Source organism: Emydura macquarii, unplaced genomic scaffold, assembly GCF_026122565.2.
Source record: "Emydura macquarii macquarii isolate MOO-44397 ecotype Brisbane River unplaced genomic scaffold, CSIRO-AGI_Emac_v2 contig_1451, whole genome shotgun sequence".
Classification (NCBI taxonomy): Eukaryota; Metazoa; Chordata; order Testudines; family Chelidae; genus Emydura; species Emydura macquarii.
This window is the reverse complement of record NW_027131588.1, coordinates 143,818-161,179: the sequence shown is the minus strand read 5'-3', so window position 1 is coordinate 161,179 and position 17,362 is coordinate 143,818. Positions and strand designations below refer to the sequence as shown.

Sequence of the window (17,362 nt, the reverse complement as noted above, 5' to 3'; positions counted from 1 at the left end):
TATTGTTCCTGCACTTTCCAGAGCTTGAAATAGCTTTCTTCATGCAGCACTTTTTGTCATTGGCTAGAACTTCTCTTTGGCATCTCCTGGTCTTCTCTTTAAGCCTTCTCTCTCCTTATATTGTCTTTGTAAAGTTCCAACTTAACTGTCCTGACTATAAGGTATAACATACATTTTAATTCCAATTCACCTCTGCACCACATAAATTCTGCATTGTCTTAAGATGGGTACAATCTTGTGAGATGCTGAGCAGATTCAGTGAAGAATAAGCTCCCACAACTACCAAATTGGGAACTGAGGGTACTCAGCACCTTATATGAGGCATTCAGAACTTCAGATGATCTGATTTTCTCTTACTATAATATGGTGAATCATGGCATACATTAAATCAAACCTAATTATTTCAATCTTGTTCCTCTGTTATATACTTAATTTTGATTCTTTTACTGCTTAACTCTCCATGACTCAGATTTTAGTCTCTTTCTTGTTACTCACTCCAATTTTTCTCTAGTATAGTTTGCCCAAATTTCAAAGTTAAGTCTTCAATCTAGACACAGAACTAGATAAATAAGCAGACTTTGTTAGAAGTAATAATAAAATATGCTATTTGAATACCAAAGCTGAGTAATAGATTTCCTAACAAAAGCTCAGAGCTAATTCTACATTGCAAAGCTTTCAGATCAGAAAGTCTGGATGACTCAGTTAATTTATAAAATTTGCTGGAGCCTGTTGGTATCCCTATTTACTGACAGTAGCAGACCTTCTACTCTGCATGCATCATATTGTTAGCATGCACTAATGATAGTTAACATAAGACCATAAAAGCATGGTCTATATGATGGAAAAAGGCAGCCACTATTTGATATTCATAAACTTCAGAACCAAAAAAGAGGAAATGGATTTATTCTTAAACTTCCCAATACTGCAAAGCACTTATTTGTTACGAAAATTGAGAGATCGATTTTAATCAGCGTTCTTCTGAACAACCTATAAAATCTGGGTCTTATTTTGTTCACAAGAAGTTTCTGGTTTGTACTAAGTTAGCAAAGTTAGCATTGTGGAAAAGGGATGACCAGCATAAATACACACACATATATCTAGAAGTAAAAAAGAAAATTATTACATGAGGCTTTCTAAATGTTGACTAACTTTTACCTGAAATTGAAATTTCTTTGTTTTTGGTAGTGCCCACAATGTGCTATCCATTCTCCAAGCAGCAAATAAGGCAAAGTACCTGATCGGAGGAGTTCACCATCAAAGACAGAAAGTTTAAGGGGAAAGCGTTCAATACAGAAGTAGAGCAGTTAAGGTAGTGCTTGGCAAAGTACTGGCAATACAAAGTTAATATTTTTTTTTTAAATTGTGTACTTTGACAGTATATCAGCTAGATTTGACACAGCAGAAGTGACTCTGTGTGACCAACCAGGCTGAGGGCAGTCAGACCTACTGGCTGAAGGATAGTTTGGCTTTCCAGTTAGAGCTGAGTTCAGGGGGACAGAGTGCAGGAATGAGCTGGGGGTCAGTACTGGAGGGACAGAAGCCAAGTGCCAGAGCCAGAGGGTAACCCAAAGTCATAACCCAAAGGTGGAGCTGAGGATTGAAGTCAGAAGCCAAGATGGTGAACAGGGGCTGGAGCTAGAGCAGGCAGTAGGTGGAGCAGGAACAGGATTGGAAATAAAGCTGAAGCAGGATGGGAACAAGGCAGGAGGATGGGCTGGAAACAAGCTAGAGTAGGTCAGAGCAGGGACTGGAACAAGGGCTGGAAGAAGGAGCAGGAAAGCACAGCTGTGGTCATGGTATATGTTGAACAGCCACTAATTGTTGCTGCCAGGCTTAGAAGCAGGGCTGCTAAACTGGAGCCAATCAGGTGCTGTGGCTATCTCTCTCAATTCCAAGGCAGTACAACTGGCTCACTGGATGCCTAGCAGCAGAAGTAGTCAGGGAACTGGCCAGCAGCTGGTCTGACACCTAACAGTCTTCAGGAGGGACTCAAGTATGCTGAGGGTAGGCTCTTGTGAATGAACTCAGGAAGGACATTCCCGTGCATAGGGGCACTGTGGAAGAAGGCAAGGAGATATTTGTGCAACAGCTGAGAAATAGGCAGGTGAGATGGCCTTACTGGTGGAACAGAGGTCATAGGAAGTGACACAAAATAAGAAAAATAAGTAGGGAGGGACAGTTAGGCAGGGCTCTGAAGACTGAAAAAAAAAAGCTTGAATTTGATGCAGTTGCATTAAACGGAAATTATAAGGTACAGTCACAAAAGTGAAATGCCTGCAAGCTGCATGGAAACTTTAAAAACACCACAATAGAGACTCAAATTAAATGCATACGCCAAATTAAAAAACATAGTAAGAGGACCAAAAAAGTGCCATAATGGCTAAACAACAAAGTAAAAGAAGTGGTTAGAGGCAAAAAGGTATCCTTTAAAAATTGGAATTTAAATCCTACTAAGGAAAATAGAAAGAATCATAAACTCTGGCAAGTCTAGTGTAAAAGTATAATTAGGCTGACCAAAAAAGAATCCAAAGAGCAACTAGATAAAGACTAAAAACCTAACAGTAAAAGAAATTTTAAGTACATCAGAAGCAGGAAGTCTGCTAAAGAACCAGTGGGGACCACTGGACAATCGAGATGCTAAACGAGCACTCAAGAAAGATAAAGCCATTACGGAGAAGCTAAATGTATTCTCTGTGTCAGTAGTCACTGCAGAGGTAGATCCCCACACTTGAAACATTCTTTTTAAAGGACATATCTGAGGAACTGTCCCAGATTCAGATGTCAGTAGAGGAGGTTTTGGAATAAATTGAACAGTAATAAGTCACCAGCACTAGATGATATTCATCCAAGAATTCTGAAGGAACTCAAATATGAAATTGTACAACTACTAAGTGTGGTATGCTATCACTTAAATCAGCTTCTGTTCCAGATGACTGGAGGATAGCTAATGTGACCCCACTTTCACAAAAGGCTCGAGAGGCAATCCTGGCAATTACAGGTCAAAAAAACAAACTTCAGTACCATGCAAACTAGTTGAAACTATAGTAAAGAACAGAATTATCAGACACATTGATGAACATGATTTGGCAGGGAATAAGTCAACACCGCTTTTGTAAAGGGAAATTATGTCTCACCAATATATTAGAATTCTTGAATCGGTCAACAAGCATGTGGACAAAGATGATCCAGTGGACCTTCAAAAAGCCTCTGACAAGGTCCCTTATCAAAGAATCTTAAACAACGTAAGCAGTCATGGGATGAAAGGGAAGGTCCTCTCATAGTAACCGACTAAAAGACAGGACATAAAGGGCAGGAATAAATGGTCAGATTTCAGAATGGAGAAAGGTAAACAGTGGTGTCCCATATTCATAAATTATGTGAAAGGGTAAATGGTGAGGTGGCAAAATTTGCAGAAGATACAAAATTACTCAAGATAGTTAAGTCCAAAGCAGACTGTGGAGAGTTACAAAGGAATTTCACGAAACTGGACAATAAAAAGGCCGATGAAATTCAATGTTGATAAATGCAAAGTAATGCACATTGGAAAAATAATCCTAACTATACATACAAAATTATGGGATTTAAATTAGCTGTTGCCATTCAAGAAAGAGATCTTGAAGTCATTGTGAATAGTCCTCTGAAAACATCCACTCAATGTGAAGCAGCAGTCAAAAAAAGCTAACAGAATGTTAGGAACCATTAGGGAGAGATAGATATTAAGACAGAAAATATCATAATGCCACTATATAAATCCATGGTATGCCCACCTTGAATACTGTGTGCAGTTCTTGTCACTCATCTCAAAAAGGATGGAAAAGGTACAGAGAAGGGCAACAAAAATGATTAAGTGTATGGAACAGCTTTCATAAGAGAAGAGATTAAAAAGACTGGGACTTTTCGTCTTGGAAAAAGAGACAACTAAGGGGGAAAAATGATAAAGGTCTATGAAATCCCGAAAGGTGTGGAGAAAGTGAATAAGTAAGGGTTATTTACTCCTTCTCATAACACAAGGACCCTGGGTCACGCACTGAAATTAATAGGCAGCAAGTTTAAAACAAAAAAAGGAAGTACTTCTTCATACAATGAACTGTTAACCTGTGGAACTTGTTACCAGGGGATATTATGAAAGCCAAAACCATATAGCGTGTCAAAAATATTCAAGGTAAGTTCATGGAGGATAAGTACATTAACAGGTATTAGCCAAGATGGTCAGGAATGCAATCCCATGTTCTGAGTGCCCCTAGCCTCTGACTGCCAGAAGCTGGGAATGGATTACAGGAGATAGAACAAGCAATCATAGAATGATCTGTTCATTCCCTCTGAAGCAAATGGCATAGACCACTGTCAGAAGACAGGATACTGGGCTAGATGGACCATTGGTCTGAACAGTATAGCTGTTCTGATGCACAGGAGGAGCCAGGCAGGGAAGGGATTCAAATATGGGGAAGACTTGAACAAAACAAGAGGCAAGCAACATGATTTTAGTACCAGCATTTTGTATGGATTGGAAGAAAGCAATGTAAGTGTTAGGGAGGTTGGAGAGTATGTTGCAGTAGTTGAGACTGGAAATGCCAACAGCCTGGCTGAGAGTTTTAGACATTGTATTGATAGAAAGGATGGATCCTAAAGAGAACAAGATTTATGCATGTGGGGCAAGGGACCAGGGCCAGATTATAGGCTTGAATGACAAGGATGATGACTGTATTGTTGATAGTGATAGAAAAATAGGTTGGTCACAGGAAGAGAAAAATTCAGTTTTTGCTTGTAAATTTACATTGACAACTAAACATTCAAAGAGAGATGTCAGACAAATTTAGATGCAGGACTGGATGGATGTAAACAAGTCAGGAGTGGAAATATAGATTTGAATAATCTGTACAGATTTGGTAGGTGAGCTCAAGGAGGATCAGGACAAATAGAAGTCCTGAAATTTGGACAAGAAGAGCTGTTAGAGACCTAAAAGAGCATTACACCAAAATTTTGGATCCTCAAACTAGTTTCCTTCATTTAATATAAAACAACATCTACAAGATAGCAAAAGAGGGGGGGGAAAAAACACATCTTCCTCTTTCTTGTGGAATTTATGAGGAGCTAATTTTTTTTTCCTAAAGAAAGCTGTTTGTCACAATCCATAAAGAGAGGTTACTTACAGGTAACTTGTTCTTCAAGAGTGTCCTCTACATAGTCTCATGTCTGAGACTGGTGCCTCCTGACACTGAGCTGAAAAGTCTTCTAAAGAGAAATTTCCATTTGGATAATTCACCCACCCCTCTCTCTTTTCTCATGGAGGATTATGAAGGTATACAAGGGGAAATGGCACCAACCACACACAATTTTCACTACTTTGCAGCCAAGGAACAGCACTGAACACCAAAAATTCTGAGCAGTTGGAGTTTATAATCTCAATTGAGAATCCCAAATTTACAAATAAAGTGCTTTTGCATTAGACAAGGCCACTATCTGAGTGCTCAGGTTCAAGTAAATTTAAAACAATGAGAACCATCCTGAGGCACCTGTACCTGAAGCAGATTGCCTGCTAGGCTTAAACAGAGGAGGAAAATCCAAAGTAATTCTAGTACTGCAGCAGAATAGGTTCCAGGACTAAAGCATCCGAAATGCAGCACCAGAAGACTCAGTCTAATTAGAACAGAGACTTTCAGGGCCAAGACCGCGTGCTCCCAGGACTGGCTGCCCTTTTAAAAATTTTAAAGTGTTGCTTCTTGGAAGGTCAGGTAACGTCCTGTATAGTTGATTGCACATAAATCGGAGAAGAAGATCCAGTGATCTGGCATCAACAGAGGCTCATGCAGTGGACTCCAGAAAACCTCATTATGGCCCATCTTCATTAACAAAGCACTACCACTGTTGTTTGGACCCTTGATGTTTCTAGGCAGTAATGGCTTCAGGCAGTTTCAAACTCAGGCCATTAACACTGTACTAGAAGTCTTAGTCATTTTTGGAACCAAAGAGGTGTGGCACTGAATGAGACCCACTAGCTACCAAATCATCCTCAGTCTAGGCCTAAGAATGGATTTCCAAGATTTCAGTGATGAAGGCATCTCTGCATTCAAGGACTCCTTGGTTAGGGAAGGCAGCTGAAATGTTCTCAGAGATGACAAAGGGCACGTCAGGTTCTTCTCCGAACCCTGGCCTGGAAAAGTGAACAGTTCATCTGGAGGAACTCCCACAAAAGGAATGCCTAGTGCCTCAGCTGACTATCTCTGCAGGTCCTGGGAATTAACAACAGGTATCACTTGACTACTGAGATTACATGAACAAAGCATCTGGCACTGGAAAGATTCCAGAAAAGAAAACCCAGATGTAAGGATGCTGACTCAGTAGAACACAAACAATCATGGGACTGCATCATCGCTATAAACAGAGAGTCGATGGTGTCCAGTTCTCAGCACCACCCTCAATCTATCTAGACAGATCTGGCGACCTCTAATCACTTATGCTTGACACAGAGCCTCATTGCATGTGATTCTTCTGAACCTGCGGTGCTGGATCCTCAGGATTCAATCAAGGATAGCTGCACCTTCAGCACCAGAGTAAGCAGATTTTGACAAATCAGGACACTCTCCTGAAACTTATGTAAGGTATAACATCCCTCCACTAAGTGGTAGTTCAGAGACAGTCCACAGTAGCAGCACTGGACCTGGATGAACTGTGCAAAGCTGGAGACCTGGGCATTGTGGACACCAAACCAGTTTGAGCAGTGGTTTATGTAAGTTAACATTGTGTATCTTTGGTATCAAACTATATTAACTCAGATGGATCTGAGGATCCTACTGCCACTTGAGCTGAGTACAGAGCCACTTCAACCAGTGGTTTGCGAGTCATGCTGCTGTATCTTTGGCATCAATGGAACCAAGGACATTAGTACCACTTGTTAGGAATGAAGGCATATTTAGGCCTGACTGAAGCCTGCCATGGATTTTAAGAGTCTATTCTGATAACATTTAACAGCGTAAACATAAGAACTGTGTAGGTGTAAGAAATTGCAGAGTAATCATGTTTAATGTTATGCATGTGTAAGAAACTACAGAGCAATCACGTCTGAGAACAAGAAAAGATAATGTAACGAAAGCTAGAAAAGACTGATTTGAACTAACACTAAGCCTGTACTGATGGAGGAGGGGAATTAATATCAAAATGAGAGACTAACACATACGTATAAAAAAAAGACAAAAAAAATTATAAATAAATTTGTGTAACAAATGGTGGTTGAAGCTGTATTGTCTGGTGCTGGAGGCAACCGTGATGAGATTGTTCTGATAAGCTTCCCATTTGTGAGTAATTGATCGTTGAATGTTTTTGCCTTAATAAATATTTGTTAGACCCATCTGCTGAGTAAGTGACCCTTAACCCCACACTGTTTACTCTGTGCACCCAATCACTTCATGCAAGTGTTTCACCAGTCAATTGTGTCAGATCCTCAGCACCATAGAGTCAATCCAGATGGATCCAGAGATCAAACATCACTTATACTGGTGGTAGATCAATACGAGCAAGTGGTACACCAGTCAATAATGCCAAATCCTTAGATTTGGACTTGAACGACTCAGACTGTTGTGAGGATGTTAATGCCACATACAAAGGGGGCACCTGATGATTTCATCAAGTACTGCACCACATTTTATGGTGCCAGAACCTAGGCAACTGACTTGGTCAACCTAAAGGGATCTGGGGACCTTATAGTGGGCACCAAACCACTTCTGATTCACTGAAATTGATGGTGCCAGAACCTTGTCAGCATGTCATCAGTTCCTGGACCTCAGCAATGAACTAGGTCTACAAACAGGGATTCTGGGACTTCAGCACCATGCTGATTGCACCAGGACCTCTGTGCAGGACTAGGTTTACCCAGGTACAGCCAGGGACCTTAGTGTCATGTCAACAATGCTGTAATTTCAGTGCTGGATTAGGTTGACCTGGACTGATCCCAGGACCCCGTTGCAGTGTACACTGTGCTGGAACCTCAGCACTGGGCTTTGTCAGTCAGATTAAGACCATGGACCTGGATGCTGCATGAGCTGGAAATACAGCCACTTGGCTAGTGAAGCTCCAAAGTCAAGAGTGGATTTACACATTGCCAGACTTAATTTCTGAGACTTGAAAAGCCTCCCCATCAGCTGGGTCTGGCATCCCTCCTGCTCTATGTGGATCCAGATAACACCCATGCCACATTGGTAACATTTCTTTGTTTTTAAATTAAGAAATTGTTCTTAAATTAAGAAACCTGTGTTAATTAATTGAGAATCTAACTAAAATTAAAGTAGCCGTGAAGAGATAGAAGTGTGTGATATGAGCTTGCTGAGCCTTTGGCAATTAAGAAGGAACCCAGGAGCAGTTGGGGGCACGCTTTCTCTAATACTCTGAGAACTGCCCACATGAGGAGGGAGAGGTAAGTGGCCTCAACACACACAGCTCTCCAAAAGTTTCTGCAACTCAACAACAGTCCTGCCAATCACATAAATGGAAATAAGCGAGTCCGCTTGAGGGAAAAACAACATTCATTCAGATTAAACTGATGACACAGAATCAGTACTTAAATTCACCATCTTAATCAACACTTCCTCAAGACCAGCTGAAGAATCCAGCTTGAAAGCCATACACTGAGAGGAAGCAAACATCAGTTTTAATATTAACTCAAAAAGTATGTAAACGTACAAGGAAGCCACGAAAACAGATTGCAAAAACTAGATTGACAATTTTGCATCTCAAAAGGAGAGGATGTTGAATTCTTATTCAGCAGTTGCTTCAAAAGGAATAAATCATGAAGATTCTGATCCCAAACTTCACAGTAACTAGAAATGTCTAAGTTTCATACTGGCTCCTGACAAACATTGATCCATAATGAAAGTAGTTCTCAGACTACTCAAATCCATGAAAAAATTCTGTAATAATTTCTTCAAGTTAGTGTTCTAGATTCCTTAAAATACCAAAATGGGACTGAAAGATTCTCATTTTTAACAAATCTAACAATATGAATCAGAGGGAACTAGAATAAGTGTATCGTAAATTGAACAGCAAAAGCAAATTAACTCCTTTCCCTTAAATTATGAGGTTAGACACTCCCAAGAAAAATATCAATATGCAAACATTTTAGATGCATGTAATTTTATGATAAATTAAAATATGAAGCAAAACTGTTACGTTTCAGTTACTGCTCATTTCGAAAAAGCAAATGAAACCTCTTCTAAATTTGGAACCTGATCCTGCATTGATGCAACTAAGTAACTTTATTCACTAAACTCAGCATGATTTATGTGACCAACATTACACGTTTATGTATTTGCAAAATTGAATACTTTCAGTTGTGCATCATAAAAAGATAAGAACTGAAAGCCAGAGGATAATTTCACTTCCTGCAACATGTTTTTCAAGCCAAATCTCACCCACGTGATAAGCACAAGGAGAGTGTGGAAAAGAGTCTTGGAGGTTAACCAAGGAGAAACCATTTGAAAAATACTACAAACAAGTCGTAAAATAGCCTCTAATATTCATTTATAAGTCTTTACAGGACTGAGTGATAAGTAACTATGCTCATGTGATTAGTCCTGTTGGACTCTTCATCAGCCTTTCTTTGGTCCTGTTTAGTGAATGGTTGGGGTAGGAGTCCAAGCCTCTACATTAATTTTTAATTAAATGTTTTGTTGGGGGAAGGGTTGGTGGTATGCAGGAGAGTGACAAGAAAGGAGTTTGAATTTTCTCTCTCCAAGAAAAATGGGAAGGTGGAAGTCATCTGGAAATCCACAGAAAATGGGTCTGGGTGGGTTGGTGGCAGGCAGTAGTTACTAAAGAGAAAATTAGCACTATTACTAAACATGCACTCAAACAAGATCTTTTCCTCTGTATCCTGAATTAAAGAGCTACAGAAACTAAGCCTAAAGGCACCAAGTCTGGCAGTTACACAAACACTTGAGAATAGCAGCTGTAGTATTTTTCCCCTTCCCCTCTGCTCCTTCCCAACTATAAAGCCCCCAAGAGTATGACTTTACTGGAGTACCAGTATCTGCAGTAGGACCTGGCCACACCATCAGTTTGGTGATAGGGCAAGGGATAACAAGGCTCCAAATTAGCTTATTCTATATTAAGAAAAGAATAAAAGGCAGTAGGGATTAGTTCGTCTAACATCTATACCACTGTCAAAAAAAGAATAGAAGTAATAGCATCCCCAGATACCCAGCTATGACTATATAGCAGCAGACTCATTAGGATGCCATGGCCGTGTGCCCTGGGGCTTGGGTTGGGGTTGATTCCAGGGATGTAGTAATGTTCCAACACCAAGTACCTCCTCATGTGACTTCTCCAACAGAGAGACAATGATGCCTTCGGAGGCAAACTCCCGCAGCGGCAGCAGCTGGGTAAGCGCTGTTGGCAAAGAATACATAACATTCTGATGCTATTTAGGATGTTTATTTCATTTCCTTGTCTAATGCCTTTTCCCTTGTAATTAACAGCTGCCTACTTTTTTAAAAAAACAGGATGCTTACTGCTTTATGTTCACCTGTTGCATGATTCAGAATTCCGCCTGATGGCATAAGAGCTGCAGGAGGGGGGTACCCTGTGTAAACATTATTTTGATTACAGAAAACAGTCTATTCACACACTTATCTTGTTCAGGTTCGTGAAAAGAAAGGACAGACAAGACTAACACTTCATACAGCTTGCTTACTCTATTTAGATGTTGATATGTATTGGTCACCAATGTAGAAATTTCCCAACATCTTTTTTTGAGCACAACGATCCAAAGTGATAACATTTTCCTGTGCAGTAGTGAGGGCCCTCAGCTCTCAGTTAAATCAATGGGAGATGAGAACCTTCTGCACATCTCAGGATCGGACCTTGTGTCTTTTATCCTAGCCTCACTAAAATTAAGATCTGTGGTGATTTTAGAAGTATCACTGCCAAAAGTTCAAGATTAAGGATGTGGATATTATCTGCTTGACAGTCAGTTTTGTTAACTTGGAGAGTAATAAAGATGATGATCAGGGCAGGATCTAAAATGTATAATTTATAAAGCCCGCTGACACAGGCTCATCAGATTTTAAATGCTGGTAATAAATCCAGACTACATAAGAATATTAATTATTAGCTTTTGTGAGTAAACTAAAATTCAGCTGTAATTAAAGTACTTTGCATGAGAGCATGATAGATAACAGTATACTTTAAGGATATACTTTTTCAACATTCATTTTCTTGACGTTAAAACAAATAAGCTAAATAACGGTTAGTATTTATTATTCTGTGAGCTCACAACTTGTCTATGAGTGCTAACTTTAGGACCATCAATGAACTTAATGCTCCACATACATAAAGCAAAAAAGTCTTTACATTGGTTTGGATAAAAACATACCACTTCATCTTCAAATCCTCCGGCCAGCACAAGTGAATAAGCTCCATCATTACTGCGCCCATGGATTCCGCCAACATGGGGTCTGTGAACGCCTGCTTCACTCACCTTGGGTTATAAAATTAATAGAGAAGATTTTTAAAATAACTTCTTGAAGCAACTGGCCATCAATATTCATTTTTAACAATTCATTTATTGTTTAATGAAGTATAATTCTATATGAAGGTATATGTATAAAAGGTTAATATGAAACTGCCTGAGGAGAAAAGGTTTTATGTACTTTTAGGAGGAAAAGCGAGAGGGAGAGGACTAAAAATTCACCCAGAAAGATGCCAGGACAACGTAGAGCTGTGACACTGGAAGGCAGATAGGTAAACCCAATGTCCTGCATAATTGATTCACAAAAAGAGTCACAAAGCCAGTTTAGTGCCTAATTTACTGTTGTTCTGCACCCTGGGCAGCAGTGATTAAAGGTGGCTGAGTGAGAAGGGCTGAGTCACCCATTCCAGCTTTTTGTGGTGCCCCAGCTTTAAAAAGCATGCTAGCTTCCAGGGGCTGGTAAAACACGAGGCTAGTGAGACTAACAGAATTAGCTAGTTGAGTTTGCCAACAAAGGACAATAGGGAGATAAGGAAAGAAAACAACACAACCCTGACTTGCAGCTACTCTATAGGGAAGAACCCACAACAGGAGGGAAATGGTGTCTCACCAACACCACTGCTAGCACTTCCTCTGTCTGCATCTGTGGGGGCCCCTGCCAGAAAGGCATCCTAATGAGAGGCTTCCACCCTGACCCTGACTTGACTTGCCTGGACTATAACCTAGTGTGGGAACCCCCTGGTGTGAGAGGTATCTGTTGGTGAAGTCACTCAGGAAGCAGGCAGGTAAGCAGCAGGAGGAAGTAGCTCATCTGCACAGCATCTAGGAGCATGAGGATTTAATTGATAGGACACACATGAAAACACATGGGACAGAAGATATTAACTAACTTCAGATGACTACAGCAGCACTAAAGGAGGAAGAAGAACTGGCAGCTCTACAGAGAGAAGACTGGCTCCTGACCATCTCGGGCAGCCGACAGAGCTTCACGCACCCATCAAGTCCCCCATCCATCACGGTCAAGAACCAGTATGCTGTACTGGCAACAGGAAGTAAGGAGCGGACCCTAAAGGCTAAGGAGGACAAGCCACCATCTCCCAAGACTGGGAGGCTCACATCCACCACACCCATAAAGGAGAAAGCACAGGGTGCTGGTGGTCAGAGACCAGCTTCTGAGGGGTACTGAGACATCCATCTGCCAATCTGACAGTCCCAGAGGTGTCCTTTCCACCTGGAGCCCATATCAGAGATGTCACAGAAAGGTTGCCAAGACTAATCCATCCCCCTGACCACTATCCCATACTACTCATCCACATGGGCTGTGATTATACTGTAAGGTATGACCCTGAGCAGCTCAGAATATAGGGCTCTGGGATTGAGGATGAAGAAGTGGGGGAAGACAGGCTGGGTTCTTGTCCATCCACCAGGTTGAGGGTAAGGGCCTAAGTAGAGACACACACCCCCTGGAGATGAATGCATCGCTGCACAGATGGTGTCAATGGGAAAGCTTTGGTTTCCTCGACCATGGGTTGCTGTTCTAGGAAGGAGGTCTGTTGGGAAGTGATGGAGTCCACCTGACCAAGAAGGAGAAAGGATCTTCATGCACCAACCTGACAACCTTCATGCATCTACTGAGAAGAGCTTCAAACTAAGTTAAAAGGTGACAGGTGACAAAAGCCTCAAATGACAACTAGATGTTGAGGCAGAGGAACATGGAAAAATTATAATAAGGCCATAGGAGCGAGAGTAAAATCAGTGAGGGAATCTATTCAACATCTTAGATGTCCATACACAAATGCAAAGAGTATGGGGAGTAAACAAGAACTGGAAGTATTAATACATAAACTAAATTACAGAATAATTGGCATCACAGACTTGGTGGGATAAATATTGAATGGAATATTGGTATAGAAAGGTATAACTTGTTGAGGAAGAACAGGTAGAGAAAAAGAGAGGTGGTGTTGCATTATACATCAAGAATACATAATATATATTTGTTCTGAGGTCCAGAAGGAGATGAGAAACAGACCAGATGAAATCACTGGGTAAAGCTAAAAGTGGAAAAATCTGAGTGATATCATGGTAAGGGGTTTACTATAGATCACCAAATCAGGAAAAGGAGGTGGAGGCATTTCTAGAACAAACAACAGAAATACCCAAAATACAAGTCCTGGGACCTTAAGTATGGCCTTTTCCTTTGCTTCCTCTTCTTGCTCCTCCGTGTCTTGGATTGAGTCTCACGGTGCCGTGGCTGATGGAGCATGTCTTGGGGGATCCGGGGCCACACTTTGTGCTCCCAAAGCTGGTTGTCAGTGCGCTGCCCAGGGGTCCCAATATAGCCTCTGCGGTGGCATAGGGCCTAGTGCAGGTACTCATACCAGGATGGTGGCAGTGCCATCTGACAGCACATCCCAGGACCCTGTTGGTAATGGGTCCCATATGGAGCCTGTTGGAAGTACATGGATCCTTTGCTCGACAGAGCAATCCTTTGCTCGACAGAGATAGGGCAAGATATGGCCAATGGAAGCTTCCACTTGAGCAGCTGCAGCATGGTTCTGGAGCTCCGGTAACGAGGTGCAGAGAGTCGGGGTCCTCTAAGATTACCTGGTCTTTGGACTGTTGGAAGTGTGTCAGTACTGAGTGCCTCGGTGTCAATGATAGGGACCTTGCACATGCTGACCTCTCTGGTGCTGAATGGGCCAGTGTTTCTGGTGGTACCGAGACCAATCATATACCGGGAGTATCGTTTGCCCTTGTCTTTGTGTACCGCAGCTTCGGTGCCCATGCGCTTAGCAGTGATGCCAGATAGTTGGTGGGAGACCTAGGATTGTCTCAGTGCCAGCGACGAAGACAGCGGATATCAAGCAAGATGGAAATCGCTTTCAGTTATTCCTGAGCTTGCTAAGGGGGTTCCTGGCTCTCTTCCTCGATTTATGAGAGGAATCCCCTGACCATCTTTTCAACCTGCTATCCTTTGAAGTAGAAGGTTGCGGGGAAGACTCATGCCTGCCCGAGGGCTGTGATTGGAGTGCCACCTCCATAAAGATGATCTTCTGGCAAAGCTCTCTGTCTTTGTGAGATCTTGGTCAGAGTTGTTGGCAAAGGGAGCACTTGCTTTGATTGTAGCCTTCACCCAGAGAACAAATGCACTGCGAGTGCTTGTCTGTGACTGGGATTGTCTTGCTGCAAGCGCAACACTTCTTGAAGCCCAGAGAGCTGGGCATACCCTTGTCCAGAGGGGTTCCCCCAAACCAGGATCGAGGTACAACAAAAAGTATTTTCTTTTTTTCTTTTTTTTTTTAAAAGGCAGGACCAAATAAAAGATAAGATAAGCGAACTAGGAGATTTGCAAAATAAAGATTAACAACTGAAAATTAACTTAATGATCCGCTAATGGACAACTAAATGCTCCATCTCTAGCCAGGCGAGGTGGATAAGGAACTGAGGACAGTTAGCCCACGTGCGCTGGCTAGCCTTGTGGCATGTGCAGGCCCAACGGACACTATTACAAAATTTCTCTGATCAGCAGGGATGCAGATGCATCCTTAGGGACACTACTCGAAAAACACCACTTGTTACAATCTGGAACTGAAGAAACAAATATAACCTTTGTCTATATGTAATTTTTGTGACATCTTAGTTTCATTTGACATTCCCTCTTGTCCTAGCTTCAAGGAAAACAGAGAATTTCACACTAAGCCACATACAAAGAATACAAGATGAACAGAGACAGGATCCAATGTAGTGGACACATACCAGGCGAAATCAAAATTACACATAAGAAAACTAATTGTGCCCCTCTCCTGCATTTGATCCACTGCTCTGAACAGCAGTTATAGTCCATGGGAAGTATCAAGCAACAGCTGTCATCAATCAACCACAGGAGGAGGATAATTGTGAACAAATGCAACAATAGTCACTACAAACAAAGGAAATAAAAAGAGGTCTGTGGATCAAATGAAAATAACTATACAACTGAGCAACTCTTTCATAAAACAGAATTAGTTTCAGGTTAAAAAGTTTATTTAAAAACTATTTAATTATCTTATACTTATAAGAAGAAACTATTCTCTCTCACACACACACAGGTCACTATCTCCTACTTTTCTCAATGGGCCTTATGCTGCAGTTAAGCTACCCTCTTTGTAAAAGCCTTCACCTCCCACTGTTTCCAATGGGAATGAAGCCATGCTACTCCCTCAGGGAAAATGGTAGCCTGGCTACTTATGTTGTCAGGAGGCAGACAGGAGCACAGTGAGGAGCAAGTGAAGGAGGCTGTGTCCATCTTTTGTAAAGGCAGCCTGAGAGCTTAGTCTATTGAGTCTAAGAGGATATACCTTCTTTTAAAATGAATGCTAACACTTCATAGAAATCTCTCAAGCAGAACCCTTTCAGTTATGAAGAATTGCAAAAACCCTCCAACCACTAATCCTAAAAAAATTCTTCAAAATGTAGACTAATATCTCATCCTGCCTCTCTGACATTCACTCATCAATGTCCAGTATCAGTTTAAGCACATGTCCAAACCAGAACTCCCAGTCTTCCTCCTATTCTAGACCCTCTCCTCTTCCTCAATCATTGCAGACAACACCAACGTCCTCCCTGTCATTCAGACCCATAACCTGGATGTCTTTTCAATCCTCTCTCTTCACATCCAGGCTGTGTTTAAATCTTGCCAGTTCTTTCTGAAAAACTTTTCTGACATACAGCTTTTCCCATTCATCCACATACCTAAAACTCTTGTCAAGGCACTTATCTCGCACTGCGATTACTGTGACGTCCTCTTCTCTGACCTTGACAAATGCAAAATTGCCCTACTCATGTCAATTCCATTCCAAATGTTGTTGCAAAGATTAATGCAATAAGCTAGGGAAATAACCATGTCACTCCTCTATGCATCACTCCACTAGCTCCCCCTTCTCCATCGCATCAAACATAAACTACTTGGTCTTCACTTTCAAGAACCTTCCTGGCCTATCACCTCCCTACATTCACTTGCAAGATGCTGACTCCCACCTCCAATCGACCAAGGATGCCAATCTGCATCACCCATTTGTTAAGTTTTCAATCAAGCACATTCATGCTTTTGCCCATGCTGCCCCTTATACTTGGCTAGAGGTTCCCATAAACATCCACAAAGCTACCTCATTGTTCTCCCTCAAATCTCTTAAAACTCTTCACAATGATGCCTACAGAAAAATGTGACAACAGTTAGGGCAGTTGCTATGCTGCCTAACATTCTGATCAATATTATCTCATAGTTTCCTTGTGCTCCCTCATCCCTGTCTGTAGCCACTGCTGTCTCTTGTCTTACACTAGACTGTAAGCTCCTTAGGAGAGAGACTGTGTTCTGTGTTTGTACAGCACCTAGTACAATAGGGTCCTGGCCCACAAGTGGGGCTTCTTGACAGTAGGGTAATACAAATAAATAATAATATATGCCCAAGATTTCAGTGAGTTTTGACTATATGGGAAGGTTGAAATATCTGTGTTATTCCATTATTAAGATCATTAAGGATAAAAAAGGGTCTGACACAGACTGCTAAATTTCTTAACCTAATTTTTAATTATTTCAGTTCATAAACTAATTAACAGATTTACTTGTAAATTCTCAGAAATTTCATTCTATATTCAAAGAGTAAGTACTGTAACTTTGGGAGGATACAATCTTTCATACTAACAAAAAAGTCAAATTCATACTTAAGTCCAAAACTCAACTCAACCTTAATCATGGAGCTGTGACCAGTGCCTCCATAATATATTCTGTTGAGGTCTGTTAGCGTCCTCTAGGATAGGATCATGTGTTATTGGAGCCTATTGTCTTAGCCAGTTTTCTTTAAAAAAAAAAAAAAAAAAAAGTGTCTTGTTCACTCCAAATGGCTTGGAAGGAAAAATAACATTTTT

The 17,362-nt window shown here is 41.2% G+C and overlaps 1 protein-coding gene across 2 annotated transcripts in view; it reads right to left on the bottom strand.

Annotated features, from left to right (window-relative positions):
• Positions 1-17,362, bottom strand: part of UHRF2 (ubiquitin like with PHD and ring finger domains 2) — a 165,231-nt gene that overhangs the window by 30,425 nt on the left and 117,444 nt on the right. For both annotated transcript variants that reach the window (XM_067553073.1, XM_067553074.1), the window contains one exon: positions 11,363-11,467. In XM_067553073.1, coding sequence (XP_067409174.1) covers positions 11,363-11,467 — 105 coding nt within the window. The remainder of the gene's footprint in view (positions 1-11,362; positions 11,468-17,362) is intronic.